Source organism: Penaeus chinensis, chromosome 30, assembly GCF_019202785.1.
Source record: "Penaeus chinensis breed Huanghai No. 1 chromosome 30, ASM1920278v2, whole genome shotgun sequence".
NCBI lineage: Eukaryota > Metazoa > Arthropoda > Malacostraca > Decapoda > Penaeidae > Penaeus > Penaeus chinensis.
In genome coordinates this window covers 996,032-1,011,031 of record NC_061848.1, presented here as the reverse complement: position 1 = coordinate 1,011,031, position 15,000 = coordinate 996,032, and the positions used below count along the sequence as shown (strand labels likewise).

The following is a 15,000-nucleotide window of genomic DNA, read 5'->3' as shown; positions in this document are numbered from 1 at the left end:
CAGTGCCCCCAAGGATGGCATCTATGTATCTATGTACATGCCATGCCTACACTGATGTCTCTACGAGTGCTTAGTCACCAAGAAGTCAGTTACTCATCCTACCTATCTCACCTATTTATTCTTTTCCTTGAATTTTGGAAATATTCTTTATTTACATAACAACAATATTATTACCATTAGAAAAAAAAAAAAACCAAAAAGGAAAAGGGCAATCAGGCCAGATCACGTGGGTCAACTAATTAACATTGGTCACTTGTGGAGCCATGTGTGTGTAAATGCATTTTACCAAATAGTATTGCAGAATATAATTTCTTGGCTGCAATGAGTTAAGTAGTACATTATTTACTAATCACAAAAAAGTAATTTTGTTTTATTTTTTTTATAGAAATTTGTATTATAATCATAATTATGCATATTTTTCTGTCAAGCTATAGCATAGAACTGGAAAAAAAATGATTTTTGTTGAAATTTTCAGGCTACATTTTATTATGTTGTACAGACAGTGTACTCTAAGCAGGAAGTGTTCTTTAGTAGGGATAATGCCTTTGGTAAAGGATATTAAAGGATGATTATTATGGAATTTCCACATATACTGTGTCACTACTTTCTTTGAACTTTGTGCTTGGTTACTCTTCTTGTGATTGTAAAGCTTTAAAGTACCATAACAATCTTGTGTAAGTTAGAGACTAGAAGGATAATGTTTTCTTTCTTTCTAATGACCCCAAAAGTTGTGACTGCTGCATTCTATGTATTTCATGTTATTCAGATTGTTTAGTTACTGCAAATAGGACATTTAAAGTATATCTTTTATATTCAGAAAACAGAATACACTCAATAAAAGAAAAAAAAAAAATATTATTTCCATACCAATTTTCCTATATGGTCTTTCATCAGACTGAAATGTAGTCATATTGCCAAATGTAGGAGTGAATGTGAAAAATTCCAGATGGTGAGGGGAATCATTTGAAATTTTGTTTATATAATCTTAATCAGAAAATCATTATTTAATTAAGGTTGTATAAACAAAAATCAAATATAACACATTTTTGAGGAAGACTGATAAATTAAATGTTTGTGGCCTTCAAAGCATGGCAGGCCAACCAGGCATTCTTAGTGGGAATATTGGAGTAAGTGTTCTCTTCACTTTCCCCATCATTACCAGTTTTTATCCTGGTAGGTGCATTTTTTCCATTTTATATTCTGACATAATGAAATGGAATGGTTTTACCTATGCACAAAAAAGTGGCTGTATGACAAATTTGGTATGGTATAGGAGCATTTAACCAAGAACAGCCTCAAAACTGAAGTATGCTAAAGTTATCTGAAATAGGATTTGCATCATAAGATTCTAACAGTCTCTAAATATGAACCAATTTTTCTCATTAATTAGAAATTCAAGAACCAATTTATTTTGCATAAGTTCTTGCTGTAAGTAAAAAAGGAACATTTAAAATTTCTGAAATCCATTTCAAAATCACTTTTAGGCCATCATACTTTATGATAATGAATGCACTTGTAAATTTTCATTAACCTTTATTAAAAACTTTTTTTTTTTTCCATTTTTACAGTAACCCTAGCACATTATGATAAAAACACACTGGTGCACACCTGCTGATACACACACACACACACACACACACACACATCCACACAGGAACAGGAGACAGACCCAGTCTGTATAGCACCCACACCTGCTACGGCCAATCATAAGTGAATTCCATGTTCTGGCTGAAAGTTTAATAAAGGAATACCTACAGCATTTGTATTACTACATTAAGGAATGCTCATATCCCCTCAACTTCTTTATTTTAACAAACAACAAGTTCTCTTTATAAAATTTATATCTATGAGGAATAAGGCAGTGCATTAGCCATAACATGGAAAGTATGCAATTTAAGTGTGAAAGAGGTGAATGACACAGGAATTCTACTTTGACTTATGTTAAAGCTACAGAATTCATTAAAGCAAGTATTTTCATCTTCAAATGTCCCACAAAAATGGCCTTAGAAAAAAAGAGAGAAAAAAAAACAAACAAGATATAAAAGAAAATATATGCTTTTCTCTTGCTTCTTTTAACCTAATGTGAATGTGGTTGCTAGAGATGCTGCAAGCAATACACCACAGAGATGAAATACAATGGGTGAAGTATGTGATGAAAGTTCAACAGAGAACAGGACAATAAGTTATCATGATGTGATGCTGGCTTACCAGTGTGCATGGCCAGATGGCGGTGCATGGCTTCTGAAAAAGCTTAAGGGAGGGGGAAGGGAAGGAATGTGAAGGGTGGGGAAGGAAAGGGAAAGCCTCAGATAAGGTACCGTTGTATGTTTTACTAACGAGTCTAAGGAGGTGAAAGTTGGATATTTTCAATTCCCTACTCCCTTGCAAATAAATTTTTAAAACCCCTCTTTTTCATTAGTGACAGACCGACAGAAAGAAAGAAAGAAAAAAAGAAATATGAAGTGCACATGATGAAGGCGTGAATATTTCCAGGAACGCAAATTAATCCTTTTACACCTTATCAGGGGGGAACTAGCTCTCAGGGAGTCAAACAGGTGTGAGAATCAGCCAGAACAAAGATTCTTTGCCCTCTGCTCTTGGCAAATGCCTAAATTTCAATAGGATGGATTTGTTTGTAACTGCACATATTAAATTACATCTTATAACATTTACACAATTATGTTACAAAATCAATAAATAAACTGCAGGAAAGGGAAGAATTGGCATTACATTTAATTGAACTTCTGTGGGGTGAGGAGCCTACTAATGAATGCTATGCATATTCACTTCTATGCAATATCACAATGTCCTTATGAGTTCAAAAGCAGTCTTCTTTTCTGTCGTACTTTCACTTGGAAGAATCGTTATGCCTAGAGATTGCAACATCAATACAAATGAGCTTTTGCCAAGAACCGTCACTAGTACTGATACTGCTGCACTTGATCGATGGCTGTCTGCTATCATCAGATAGGCTTCTGTACAGGTATGGCTTTAAGTTAGTATTGTCTCAGTGTTCACTGCCTTCTGGAATGTTTTCAGTACTATTGAACTTATGAGAAAATGGTGCACTCCTTCGTATCCAATATATACACAAATGCCCCAAGGTAGAGACATGACAAGGAATATGCATGAGCACTTTGTAAGTTTGAAAGTACCATAATAAAACTTTGACTGTACAAACCGCACACAACATGACTGCTCCACTAATGTCAAATATCACAGTGACAAGCAGCTCCCCTGAGCATCCTTCAGTCAGTGTCAGTGCAATGAAATATCATCAGTGTGGCATATAATCAACATCAGTTTTATCCACCATTCTGAGTATCTTTGTAATTTCTTATTACATTATGCACCTGAACCAAAGAAATCTGAATAAATAAACCAAAATAAAATGAAGACAAAATAAAATAAAGGATAAGGATAACAAACTATATGGTAAACATAATCTAACATGGATTTATATCATCATTAGATTCACACAAAAAAATATGGCTCTATTATAATTCATCTTTCCTGTTTGCATCTTTGGTATTGGGGGGAGAAGTGCCTTCAAAATCACTGAGCAAGCCCTCTATGTGCTGTGGGATCAAGCCTTCATACTTCTTCTTGAGTTTTCTGATCTTCTCCTGAATTTTTTCCGTGAGGTGTTCCAGTCTGTTCTCATGGAAGTCCCCCTTCTGCGCCGCCCCCTGGGGAGAGGCCGTGGTGGTCACCAGCGGCTTCTTCGTGTTCTCCTGGGGGGGCTTCGTGCTGAAGGCCGACAGCTGGTTCAGCAGCTGGTGGATGGAGGCATCTAAATCAGCTGGGCTTGGGGTGGCCTGCTGCAAGACCGCCATCAGTTCACGCAAGTGGACACTCAGCAATGACCTCAGGAGACTTGGGTCTGAGGCTGTCTTGCGGACCAGCAGACTCTGTAGTTCTGCCACAATGGATGATGACGGATGATCTAATAGTGGAGTATTTCCTTTAGCATTCTCTTGTTCTTGACGCAAATTTACATATCTCACAGCAGCTACCAGAATTTCTTCTGCAGTCTCAGCCTCCTCCAATTCTTTCAGTATTTCCTGTGTGTGGAAGAGTAACTTGTAGAAATTATACTACTAAATATGTTACTTTCCTTTATACTAATTGGCACATTGTGTATTAAACTTCAGTATCTTCAAATCTGACCTGATTTTTTTGAGCTTCATCTTGGGGAACGGACAATGCTTGCTCCTCATGCTGTCCCTCAACCACTGTTACTAGGTCATCATTAGACACACTTTCACTTCCCTGGAAGTGATACTGACCCATTTAATTAAGTTAAAATCATAAACATGCATGTACAAACACTCATGCACATGCACCCTCACACACACACACATTCATGCACGTACGCACAAAAGCACGCACGCACGCACATACACAAATTTTTTTTTTTATCAATTTACATTTTTTCAGCTCATTGCAGAGTTCAAGAACAGTTAGAGCCTCCTACCTGGTGTCTGTTGTTGATGATGGAGATGACCTGCGGCATGGCCCCTTCCTCCAGGCTGGCCTCCCCAGCCTCCCCGGCCTCCCCAGCCTCCCCAGCACCCTCTGATGCATCCTTCCCATCAACTTCTACCTCCTCCACAGACCCTTTACCTGGAAGGGTCAAGGTCTTGTAAAATCACATACAGAAAATAAAGTCAGAGCTATAAAATGTTCCCAACACCATTGATCATTTCTTTCCTGCAATATATATAAATGTTTTTTAAGTTGAAGTGCTCGCTTTTTGTTCTTCTCTTTCCTTTTGTACATATGGTATATATACACATATTTTTTATCACTAATTTAGCAAAACTCTTGATAATCCTGTAAGTACTCTGACCACCTGTTAGAGATCAAAATGCTGTAAATGTCAGTTCAATAAATCTTCATATAGTCACAACCACTAGTTGTACAAAATAAAAATATCTTAACCACTAGCTCTTCCACAGCTATTCTTATATAAATTGGATTTTAAATAATTTACAAGAGAATGGAAAACACATTTTCCCAAATTTTCTTTCTCATTTAAACAAAATATTTCCTGGCCAGAAATCTCAACTGTATCTCAACCTCATTATCTCACATAGTAAGATATGTTCTGTCAGATAAATACTATTAATGATTAAAATAATTTCTCTCATCTACATAAATAATTTTTCTTTCATTATAATGAAATTTACATTATGTTTACAAACAATCCCTTGTCCTTCAGTCTTTGGCAAGATGTGTCTTGTCCTATTCCTGCCCTGAAATCTTTCCCGATTGTGATTAAGAAAAACAATAACAATAATAAAAACACTACCTGATTATAAAACAAAAGACAAATTATAGCTGCATACAAACGGGCTATTTACCATTCCTTGACAATAACCTCCATAAATTCTGTAAGTGAAAGCACAGAAATAACAATAATAAAAGCAATAACATACAAATGCTAAGAATCCTTCACTTTTGCCTGGTGGCTCCATCTTTCCTAGTCTGCACTTGACAAGGTAAGGAATGGCATTAGGAATGTTCTTACAAGAAAAAAATAGCCATAAAAAATATCATGGGATTTTAACCATTATGGAAAAGAGTATCTTGCACTCCCAATGACAAAAATGCATTAGTTTAATGACTGACTCTACACAAAGAAGGCTCCACAATTAGTAGTCCTACTATCCTGGTGTGTCACAGCAAACACAAAAAACAGGTATTAGGTTTAAGTGGCAAATCTGTGTGTGTGACTTGTAGGCCAGGCACACACAAACACTTGTGTGCAGTGACAAGACTCTTTGCCACTTATTTGAGAAGTTATTTTGTCTTTTTATGCATAAACGCTTCTTGCTTTTATGCCATTTTCCAATGTCCATATTTGTCATTTGATTTGCTTTATCCAGACAGTAATAGACTGTTTTCTTGCACAGACTCCATATTATCTCCCTAGATAGTCTCATTTTTTTTCAATTTTCTGTAATGCAACCTGCGCCACCAGTCATAGCAACCAGGAATAGAATGCTGAGCATGAAAATGGCCTCCTCCCAGGAGCCTGCGCTCTTGCAGTCATAGCTCACGGACACTACATTCCAAACTCGTTTATTAATTGAAATAATGCAAGAGCCCCCTTCTAAATGCCAATGAGTTTATTCACCCTCATGGCGAATCTTTCTTGTTACCCTGGCCTTCAGTGGAAACCCTCAAGATGGCAAGTTCAAGTCACCTGGCCCACAGCCAAATTTTCCCAAGACGGCATGTTGACATCAACTGCCCCGCAAGCCAAAATTTTTCATGATGTCATTTGGATCAAAGGGTTTCATGATATCCATTATCAAAGAAAATAATGCAAATTCAAGAAACTTATATCAATTGACTTTTTGGCAGGCGAGCATTTCTGGAGCCATGTGTGTGTAAAAAAAAATTAAACAAATACTATAGTGAACAGTACAAATCCTGGGGAGAATGAATTAAAAATGCTTCAGTTGAAATTCCTCACTTACCAAATGATACAGATACCCAAACTCTCTCTTACCTATCACTATTATGGTATCATAGCAAAATTAAGTTTTTCCATGTATATATGGTTAAAATATTTCAACATAAGCTTTTCAGCTTTTATGTGTTTTATATATTTTCTCCCTGTTAGGTGTGTTAATGAAGCAATATTATTTTGCAGGAAAAGAAAGAAAAAAAAGTCATATAACACTGCCAAGAAAATACTCCATATTCAAAATGCAGATACAGAAATTGAAGTCACTGAAGATGTTTAAACATATAAATTATTTGTATTTTATTTTTGGATTACATCATTCATATCATATGTTCATGAATACTGACCATATTTTGTTAAATCTATCTAACGTGGATATCATAATTCATGTTTTTTCAATTGGAAAAATCATTAACAAATCCATATGCAACTGGCTTTGCAATCCTTTACTTAGAAAAATGATCTGCTTCTACTGAAAATATGTCAACTTTTTCAGGGTCTCTCAAAGGTGTCCTCAAAATAGGTTTCAGTTTGTGCTACATTCCTTTCTGGTTAGATTTTCAAAGCTGAAGCTGATTACGTAAACAAAAAAAAAGTGAAAAGGAGGTGGCAGGCAGTTAATAAAGTGAGCAGATGATAATACCTCACATGATAATTTAATTTTTGTTGAATTTTCTAACTGAAATATAGCTTGAAATAACACCCAACTGGCTTGACAAAATACTGAGTTATGATCAGATCTTGAATGTTCAATATCGTTTGTGCAAGTCTTATACACAGAAGATAATTCTGGTAGTCAAGAAACAGAGGAGAGGGCCAGCCAAACAAACCAATTCAAACCAACACACTTAAAAACAAACCATACCTCCCACACACCATGCAACCTTCACCTTGTTATGGAGTCAAACTCAAGCTGTTATATCCAGCACCTTCTTCAAATGAATTAACTGCCAGGGTTTTGTCTACTCCGTCTCCTCCTTCTCCTGCAGGCGAAGTGCAATGACTCCCTCCCTCGGACTTCACCTGATGCCCAGCTTCGTCTTCCTCCCTCACCTCGATGCAACTCTCGACCACATGCTTCTCTCCATGACTCTCACTTTCCCCGTTAGTCAATCTAGTGTTATCGTCCATGGTTTCTACTTCTTGTCTGCCAGCTTCTCTGGGAGAGTCTGCTAGATCTTCCCCAAGCTCTATACAGTCAAAGTGATCCCCATGAGCACTGGCCCTACCTTCCTCTAAATGATCGTTCTTTGACCCTTCTTTGCTACTGCCCTCCTCCTCTGAAGCTATGTCCACCTCGTCTCTCTCTTCAGTCAACACACCGTTAGGTATGAGCTGTCTGATGTATGCTTTCCATACGTCATAAGGCAAAGGTGTCAAGAACACAAACTCTTCTAAATAGATGATGTAAGAACAAATGTCTTTAGGGATACCCCAATCTGTAGAAATTGAAAATAAATTCATGATAAGATCAACAACAATAATAATGGGAAAAAAGACAAGGAAGAATACACTTAAAATCGAGAAAATAAAACAAGAAAATAAGTAATGAAAAAAATTTTAAATACTTAAAAACTATATATCTACAGCAATAAACTAATCTACTACAATGAATAAACATCAAATAATCTGCATCACACAAGCTCAAATCCTGGAAAAAAAAGAAAACTACTATAACTAGCAGTAAAAGACACAAGGCACTCCCACATAGTTCTTTGTTCACAAACACTTCTGTACTTCATATTAGGAAGTACAAAACAGACCCACAAAGACAAAAAACACATAATCCATTCCTGTTCAAAGTAAACTAGACTCAATTTCCAGTGGGAATACCAAGAAATAGCAAGCGTCACATTGCTCCCTTCGAATGCAATTTTACTGGCACTTATGGATTTTGTGTTCTCTTCTTATTATGGGCTCTTAATTTCAATGTCACAGCTACTACTGTAAATCTGTTTTGTGACATGCAGCCTTAGGGTTTCAACACACTACCCACCTTTCTCCACATAGTCTGAAAGAACAACTTCGAGGTCTGGATTCTCCTGCAGTGCTTTGAGGAGCACTTCTGCATCCCCCGAAAAGAGGAACACCAAAGGAATGCTGACATCATTAGTGCCATCTCCTGACATGGCAAACATTGGGGAACTTGCCGCAGATGTTCCTGGAGTGTTGTCCAGGACAATGCCTCCTACTGCACCCAGGGCTTCTAATCTTCGGGCCTGGGGAGGAGGTGAAACACGTGAAGCCATTGTAAACACCATATTGGTGCTTTGAAGAGTTAAAAGCTAAGAGTTAAGTTAAGAGTTTGTGAATTAAACCCTTGAGGATTTACTTTTACCATGAAAAAGATACCACATTCCTGGCCCAGTGCAGGACAACCCTGATATATTCAATACATGTATATGTATGCACAGCACTTTGGACTTTATTTCATTAATTCTAAAATAATTTTGATATAGTATTAGTGTGCTTATTTGAATAAATAAGTAATTTATATCATTTCACCTTGTAAAACCGTCTTGAGACCAACTAAACGAAAGCCACTAGTTAGCCTAACAGTACTAATGATGGCAACAGTGTGCTTTCATCCAGGGTTTAGGAACTTAACACTTTTAAATATTAAGGGTTGGCTAAAAATACTCTCTCAGTGCTATACACAATTGTTAACACCTTGAGGTCCATCAAAGAATAAATGGTCATAATATTTTGTCATCAAAATAATAAACATCATGCATATTTCATATAAAAGTATGAACATTAATCAGAAGAATAAAATAATAAAAGAGAGAAGAAAAATATTAAACCTCTTTCACAATCAGCATAATCCTTCAGAACTCAAATGCATGGATAAACACTAACACCTTTCAACAAGACACATCTTATAATCAACTTACTAACAATATAAAGAAAAAAAGAAAAGCTACCAACCTTTTCGATAAACATGCAGTCTCCTCGTTCCATAATGACTATTTTTCCACGCACTTCCTTCTCGTTCTCCAGTTGGTCGCAAGCACGCAGATGCCTGGCCTTGACGACTGGTCCACTCACCTTTGGAGGAAATGGTCAAGGTATAATTAGGAATGCCTCATACTGAATACATCTATTCTTAATAAATCTGGCATTAAATTCATTTCGAGGGGAAAAAGGAAAGAATAGCCAATCCACAACCAGTACACCAATGATATACTATAGGTTAAATACAAATATGAAAAAGTATTATAAAAAAAATATATATATGAAAGAATAAATCACCTGCACATCCCCTTTGAGGTCAAGCCCAAATTGCGCAGGGCCAGCCTGAATGGTGACTTTACTCGAGTGTCCATCAGTCCAGCGGGTGAACGACACAACGCGGGGGGGATTTTCAGGCTGTTCCTGCTGAAGTTTGCTTAGCTCAATCATCTCTTGCATGAACAGCAGTCCTTCCTCTGCATCATCAGATGACTTAGCCTGTGGAGGATGAGGGAAGATAAGCACAACATGCTTTAAAAAGTAAAGAGAGACATGCCGTTTATCCCAGGTGGCTGTTTCCCAAAAAACAAATAGCATTATAAAAACATAAATTTGACCCGAAAATTTCTCTCATTATTTACATTTGAGGAAGTGTGTAGTAGCTGCACACGACCATCGGGCAGCGCCATAATGGTAATGCCCATGTCCCTGAGGAGCCCCATGTGTCGGCTATTCCCTGCCTGGAACTCTGAGGCACGTAGCTTTCTCTTGATGGTCTTTCGGGAAGGACAAACATTGTTGACAAAGTTCTTGAGTGGGCGCCTTATAGTTTCTGCAAACTCATGGCGTCCAGGGAAGAGGTAGTGGGCATTAGGACATGACCTTGCATACTCAACGTCACTGTCCTGTGCCGTGTCTTGGTTGTCAGGACCCTTAGAAAGTGAAAATCAGAATTAACATGTGTGGGAAATAATAGAAATTACTATCTACATTATTCTTAAAAATATATACATTTATGTTACAACTTCCATGACAGCCACAGAATCCCAGAAACTCACTGGAACAACAGTGAGGTTTGAAAGCCGTGCCAGCGAAAGGGGCAACAGATGAGCTTCTGTCGTGAAGATGAACTGGTCCAGGTCAATAATCAGGTCACTCGGCTTGGCAAATAATAGGTACAGGTACTTAAAGGTTTCCGCCAACACAAACGAGTCCATCCTGTCAGGTGGAAGAGATCATTGCCTCAACATAAGTACTAAAGGTCAACTCTGGAAAGCATTTTAAAAATTTTGAAAAGCATTTAAAACTCAAGCTAACTTGTGTGTTTCCCATGGTGTAAACTAATTATTTACAAATAATGTTATAGAACACATTCAAAAAGTAAAATACAAGAATTTTAAATAAAACACATTCTAATGCCAACAAGTTGACCGTCTCAAGATCTCCATTAGCAATAATCCCTCAAATCCCATATTTCCCAATAAATTAACACTACTTCACTAAAAGGAACATCACTGAAATAACTTTCATGGTTCAGTAATCTAATAACCATCAAATAAATAATAGCTAATTTGCTATGCATTTCCATCAAGAAGTATTTTTAACCCACTGAAACACTTACTGCAGTAACAGGACTCTGTGCCTCTCCTTTGCAATGTTATTTTCTCTTTCCATGCGCAAGTGTTGTTAGCTTATATGCCATTTTCCAACGTCTAAATTTGTCATTTGATTTGTTTTTTCAGGATAGTAATAGACTGTTTTCCTTGTGCATACTCCACATATCTCTAGGTAGTTCATATCTCAGTGCAATAATAATAACAATAAGTAACTTTTTTTTTCTTCATAATATTAATTTTTTTGTAGTACTGCTTGCACCACCTGCCATAGTGGCCAGAAAATAAATGAATATTCTACACTCTGGAGATTAAAGGCAACGAGCAGACTTTGGGTGCGGGAGTTTGCTACATCAAGCCGGACGTCCCTCTCCAAGCCCTCTGGCGCATCACCACAGCATACAGCTGTACTCCGCAGACCAAGCGATTTGTTATGACCTCGCTAGGCGTAGGCCCGGCAGGAACAGGTTAAACAATAATACTCTTTAAAATTGAAACAAATCTTTTACATCAATGCAACTTTTTCTGTAGAATATGAAATTGGAAAATCTTTCCTCATCTCTTTCACTTCAAAATAGAGAAGGCTTGTACGCAACCTTCACCATTTCCCTCCCTAAAACAAATTCCACATTATTCTCTACCTGTCTTCATGTACCCCAGTTCGCACATCTTTGACTGCAGCATAACCACAAGGGACCCAGGCATGCTTCTGCAGGGAGCGTAGCACCTGTTCCCCTACGCGCAAGTAATAGGGATCATCTGTAGCCAGGTACAAGAGGTATGTTGACTCCAAGAATTCCGGCCGCAATGGGTGCTGGCCCCAGTGAACCTGTAATCCATATAAAATTTCAAAAGCACAGTTATGAATACTTATATTTATAAATGCATATGCAACTATAAATGCTTCTGTAACTACATCTATTTCTTTAGAACAGATCTCTTAACCCCTTACTGACAGGTGAAGAAAATGTTTAAAAACTCTACACTCTGAAGATTAATGGCAACAAGCCAACTTTGAGAGCAGGAGTTCGCTACATCAAGCTGAACTCCCAGTTCATAGTGCTTTGACGTGTCGCTGCAATGTACAGCTGCACGCCACAGATCGAGCGGTTTGTTATGATGCCTCAGCGTGTGGCCCGTCGGTATAGGGTTGAAATCTACATCTTTTTGTCTCTTTTTGAGAAACATATTGATATACACCATCAGTTTCTTAGTCGATAAATAATAAATAAAATAGTCTTGAATAAATAAATAAATCTACTTAGGATCACACCTGAAAGTCTGTTGTAAATGCTTCTGGGAGGAAGTTATGCCGCTGTATCACCTGGTACAGCATCTCATGTGTCTCGATGGCTGGCTTGATGTCTCCCTTTAATACCTATAGATTAAATAGATATTTTTTCATAAATGGAAAAAATGATGATGATAAAGAAAAAAGGCAGAGTAAGAAAAAGAAGTAATAGATTACATGCACATTCATGCAAAGACTATTTAACAAACTTCAAATAACCATTCAGATCACCAGAATACCCTCCCCACCCCTATAAATCATGATCTAAACTTATTCATAAAGATAAATTCAACCTACTCTTAATGGAATGACTGAAATGTCATTTTGTGCATTACTGTCTGGAAATATGGGTATGTATGGAGTTGAAATTTGTTAAAAAATCATTTCATTATTATCAGTGATTATCAAGGTTTTCTGATTTTCAACTTCCTAATATTCCTGTTACTATTATCATGAATTTTCAGCACTATTATGCACACAATAATGTTATAAACAAAACTTCTAATCAGTTATGACTACTATTTTTTCAACAAATATATACATGATAAGATGCAATACAAGAGATGATACTAATGATAAAATAGCCCAAGGGAACTCCCCTTTACAATAACACAAGGAACACCACCAACATTCCTGCCACAAACAAGAGCTCTCTGTTTACCTGAAGACCCGGCCAGAATGCTAGGAGCGCATCCATGAAGTTGCGGGATGTGGTGTGGGGCCGGTGCATGTGGACGTCCAGGAGCATGGGGCCCTGGCTTATGTACTTCATGACAGCACTATAATGCTGCGAAGAAAATTATTTTTTTTAATATGAAATCAGATATGAACACTACACATTCTTGATATAATAAAATACAAATAAAGGAACTCCTTGATGTTTTAACTTCATGAATTCTCCAATACCACAAATTGCAAAAAGAAGAGGATGATGATCAGAAATTCTAGCTCCATTACTACAACACTAAATTTGTGCTTATAATAAAAAGGAGAATTTCGTAAAAGACCAGTACCTTGTTGAACCTCTCCAGGTATCCCTCGTCGCCTAAAAGAACATAGGCTTTCAGCAAATACTCGTAATAGGAGTCTATTCCCGCCCCGACACCAGAGTCTCTCCGAACCCAATCACCTGGAAGGGAATCATTGGACGAGTTATAGCTTAAGCCTTTCAAAACTGTTCTTCAACTGATTCAGAGTAAGAGGAAGAATATATGGAGGAGCAAGGTAAAATATGCTATACTACTTTTATTCCTACAAATGGGACTTTTTAAATATACATATTTACTTAAATGAATTTCATCATACAGGTCAGTCAGAAGACATTTTTATGTCAAAATATGTACTTCTACTGTTCTAGTCCATGTTAAAGCTTTAGATTTCATCTCTATCACAAACTAGCATTTTTGCATCATATTATTTTGTGACTGGAGAAAAATATAAAATAAATAAATAAACAAATAAATAAAAAGAGGACTAACCTGAATGAACATTTAACACTGTCCCCACAAGATCACTGCCCCTGTGTCGCTGGCTCCACAGACAGTCCATTGCTTGACGGGCCTTTTCCTCAAAGATAGGGTCTCCCGTCAGGCGAGAGAGCGCAGCAAATTCTAAAATTATTGTTCCAGCACAGGCAGTGCATGTCTCTCTTGAGCCTTGAAGTTTGGGAGACTTCATACCATACTTGAGATTTACCTGGAAGAAAATATATGAGTAAAGTAATGACACTAGTAAATTTAATTTTCTATGAGAGGGAGATAAAAACAAAGGAGTGGAGCAAGCAGGAAGGAGAAGGGAGGGGGAGGAGAAGGAAGCGGAAGAAAAGTGTTTCCCAAATTCCAAAGGTTTCAACAACCAAAGGAGAATCAACTAACCTTGGCGTGAGGAATGCCGGTGGTGGTGTTGAATGCTGGCAGGAGTCTGGTGGCCAGATCCTTCGCCAGCGTGAGCAATTCACCACGATACCATCCCAAAGCCCCATAGAGCTGCAAATGAAAGATATATCGATAACTTTTCTATCTTCAGCTTTCAAAAACTTCATAGATCATCCTTTAAAATGAATAGAAAAAACGTATCATTTCAAGATACAACTATACCACATGTCTTACCTGATTGAGGTGTTCGGCCATGATGTGACCCGAGAGCAAACCCCCAACCATGCGAATATTTGTCTCAAAAACAGAGACAACAAGGTCATGGTCGAAGCCGACGTCTCTTACCACCAACCGCAAGGCTCTGTCAAATTCTTCAATGTCCCCTAACACTACTAATGTATCCAAAGAATCAACTAGTGTCAATGAAAAACTGAAAGGCAAAGGAAACAAGACATTAAGATATATGCTGTTTCAGGATATCAGTATATGTTTAATATAAAAACCTGTAGAACTTATGTCACACCCAATAACTGCAATATTACATAGAAAAAATTGCAAAACTACAAGTCTACAACTATCAATTGATACAACATCAGTATTTCCTACTACATGATTTAGTAATTCAAATTGCAAAAGCATCTCCCAGTGCAACTTAGGGAGCCACAGGCACTCACTTTCCTAGGGTTTCATCTATATCCCCTCTGGAGGGCTCCGAGTCTCTCCATCTTGCCTTACAACTGAGAGGCATCAACTCATCCGCTGGGTAAGCATTATCCTGAGTGAACATGGGAG

General features: G+C 37.4%; 2 protein-coding genes across 4 annotated transcripts in view; one reads left to right on the top strand and one right to left on the bottom strand.

Moving 5' to 3' along the window:
• The window catches only part of LOC125041098 (probable RNA-binding protein EIF1AD), a 5,004-nt gene extending 3,248 nt beyond the window's left edge, over positions 1 to 1,756 (top strand). Inside the window, exon 3 of the mRNA XM_047635850.1 lies at positions 1 to 1,756. This exon is cut by the window's left edge and continues 741 nt beyond it. The gene's annotated coding sequence lies outside the window, so the exon portion shown is untranslated.
• LOC125041097 (ER degradation-enhancing alpha-mannosidase-like protein 3) overlaps positions 1,517 to 15,000 on the bottom strand; it is a 14,017-nt gene continuing 533 nt past the window's right edge. Inside the window, exons 2-18 of one of the 3 annotated variants that reach the window (XM_047635847.1) lie at positions 14,883 to 14,983; positions 14,443 to 14,638; positions 14,209 to 14,319; positions 13,813 to 14,029; positions 13,348 to 13,463; positions 12,996 to 13,121; positions 12,317 to 12,421; positions 11,685 to 11,872; positions 10,489 to 10,648; positions 10,072 to 10,362; positions 9,731 to 9,928; positions 9,407 to 9,526; positions 8,475 to 8,697; positions 7,408 to 7,917; positions 4,478 to 4,626; positions 4,171 to 4,284; positions 1,517 to 4,064 (exon numbers count right to left, since the gene is read on the bottom strand). In XM_047635847.1, the coding sequence (XP_047491803.1) occupies positions 3,498 to 4,064; positions 4,171 to 4,284; positions 4,478 to 4,626; positions 7,408 to 7,917; positions 8,475 to 8,697; positions 9,407 to 9,526; positions 9,731 to 9,928; positions 10,072 to 10,362; positions 10,489 to 10,648; positions 11,685 to 11,872; positions 12,317 to 12,421; positions 12,996 to 13,121; positions 13,348 to 13,463; positions 13,813 to 14,029; positions 14,209 to 14,319; positions 14,443 to 14,638; positions 14,883 to 14,983 (3,492 nt within the window). In that variant the 3' untranslated portion in view covers positions 1,517 to 3,497. The remainder of the gene's footprint in view (positions 4,065 to 4,170; positions 4,285 to 4,477; positions 4,627 to 7,407; positions 7,918 to 8,474; positions 8,698 to 9,406; positions 9,527 to 9,730; positions 9,929 to 10,071; positions 10,363 to 10,488; positions 10,649 to 11,684; positions 11,873 to 12,316; positions 12,422 to 12,995; positions 13,122 to 13,347; positions 13,464 to 13,812; positions 14,030 to 14,208; positions 14,320 to 14,442; positions 14,639 to 14,882; positions 14,984 to 15,000) is intronic. The other 2 variants (XM_047635848.1, XM_047635849.1) reach the window with 2 other exon arrangements.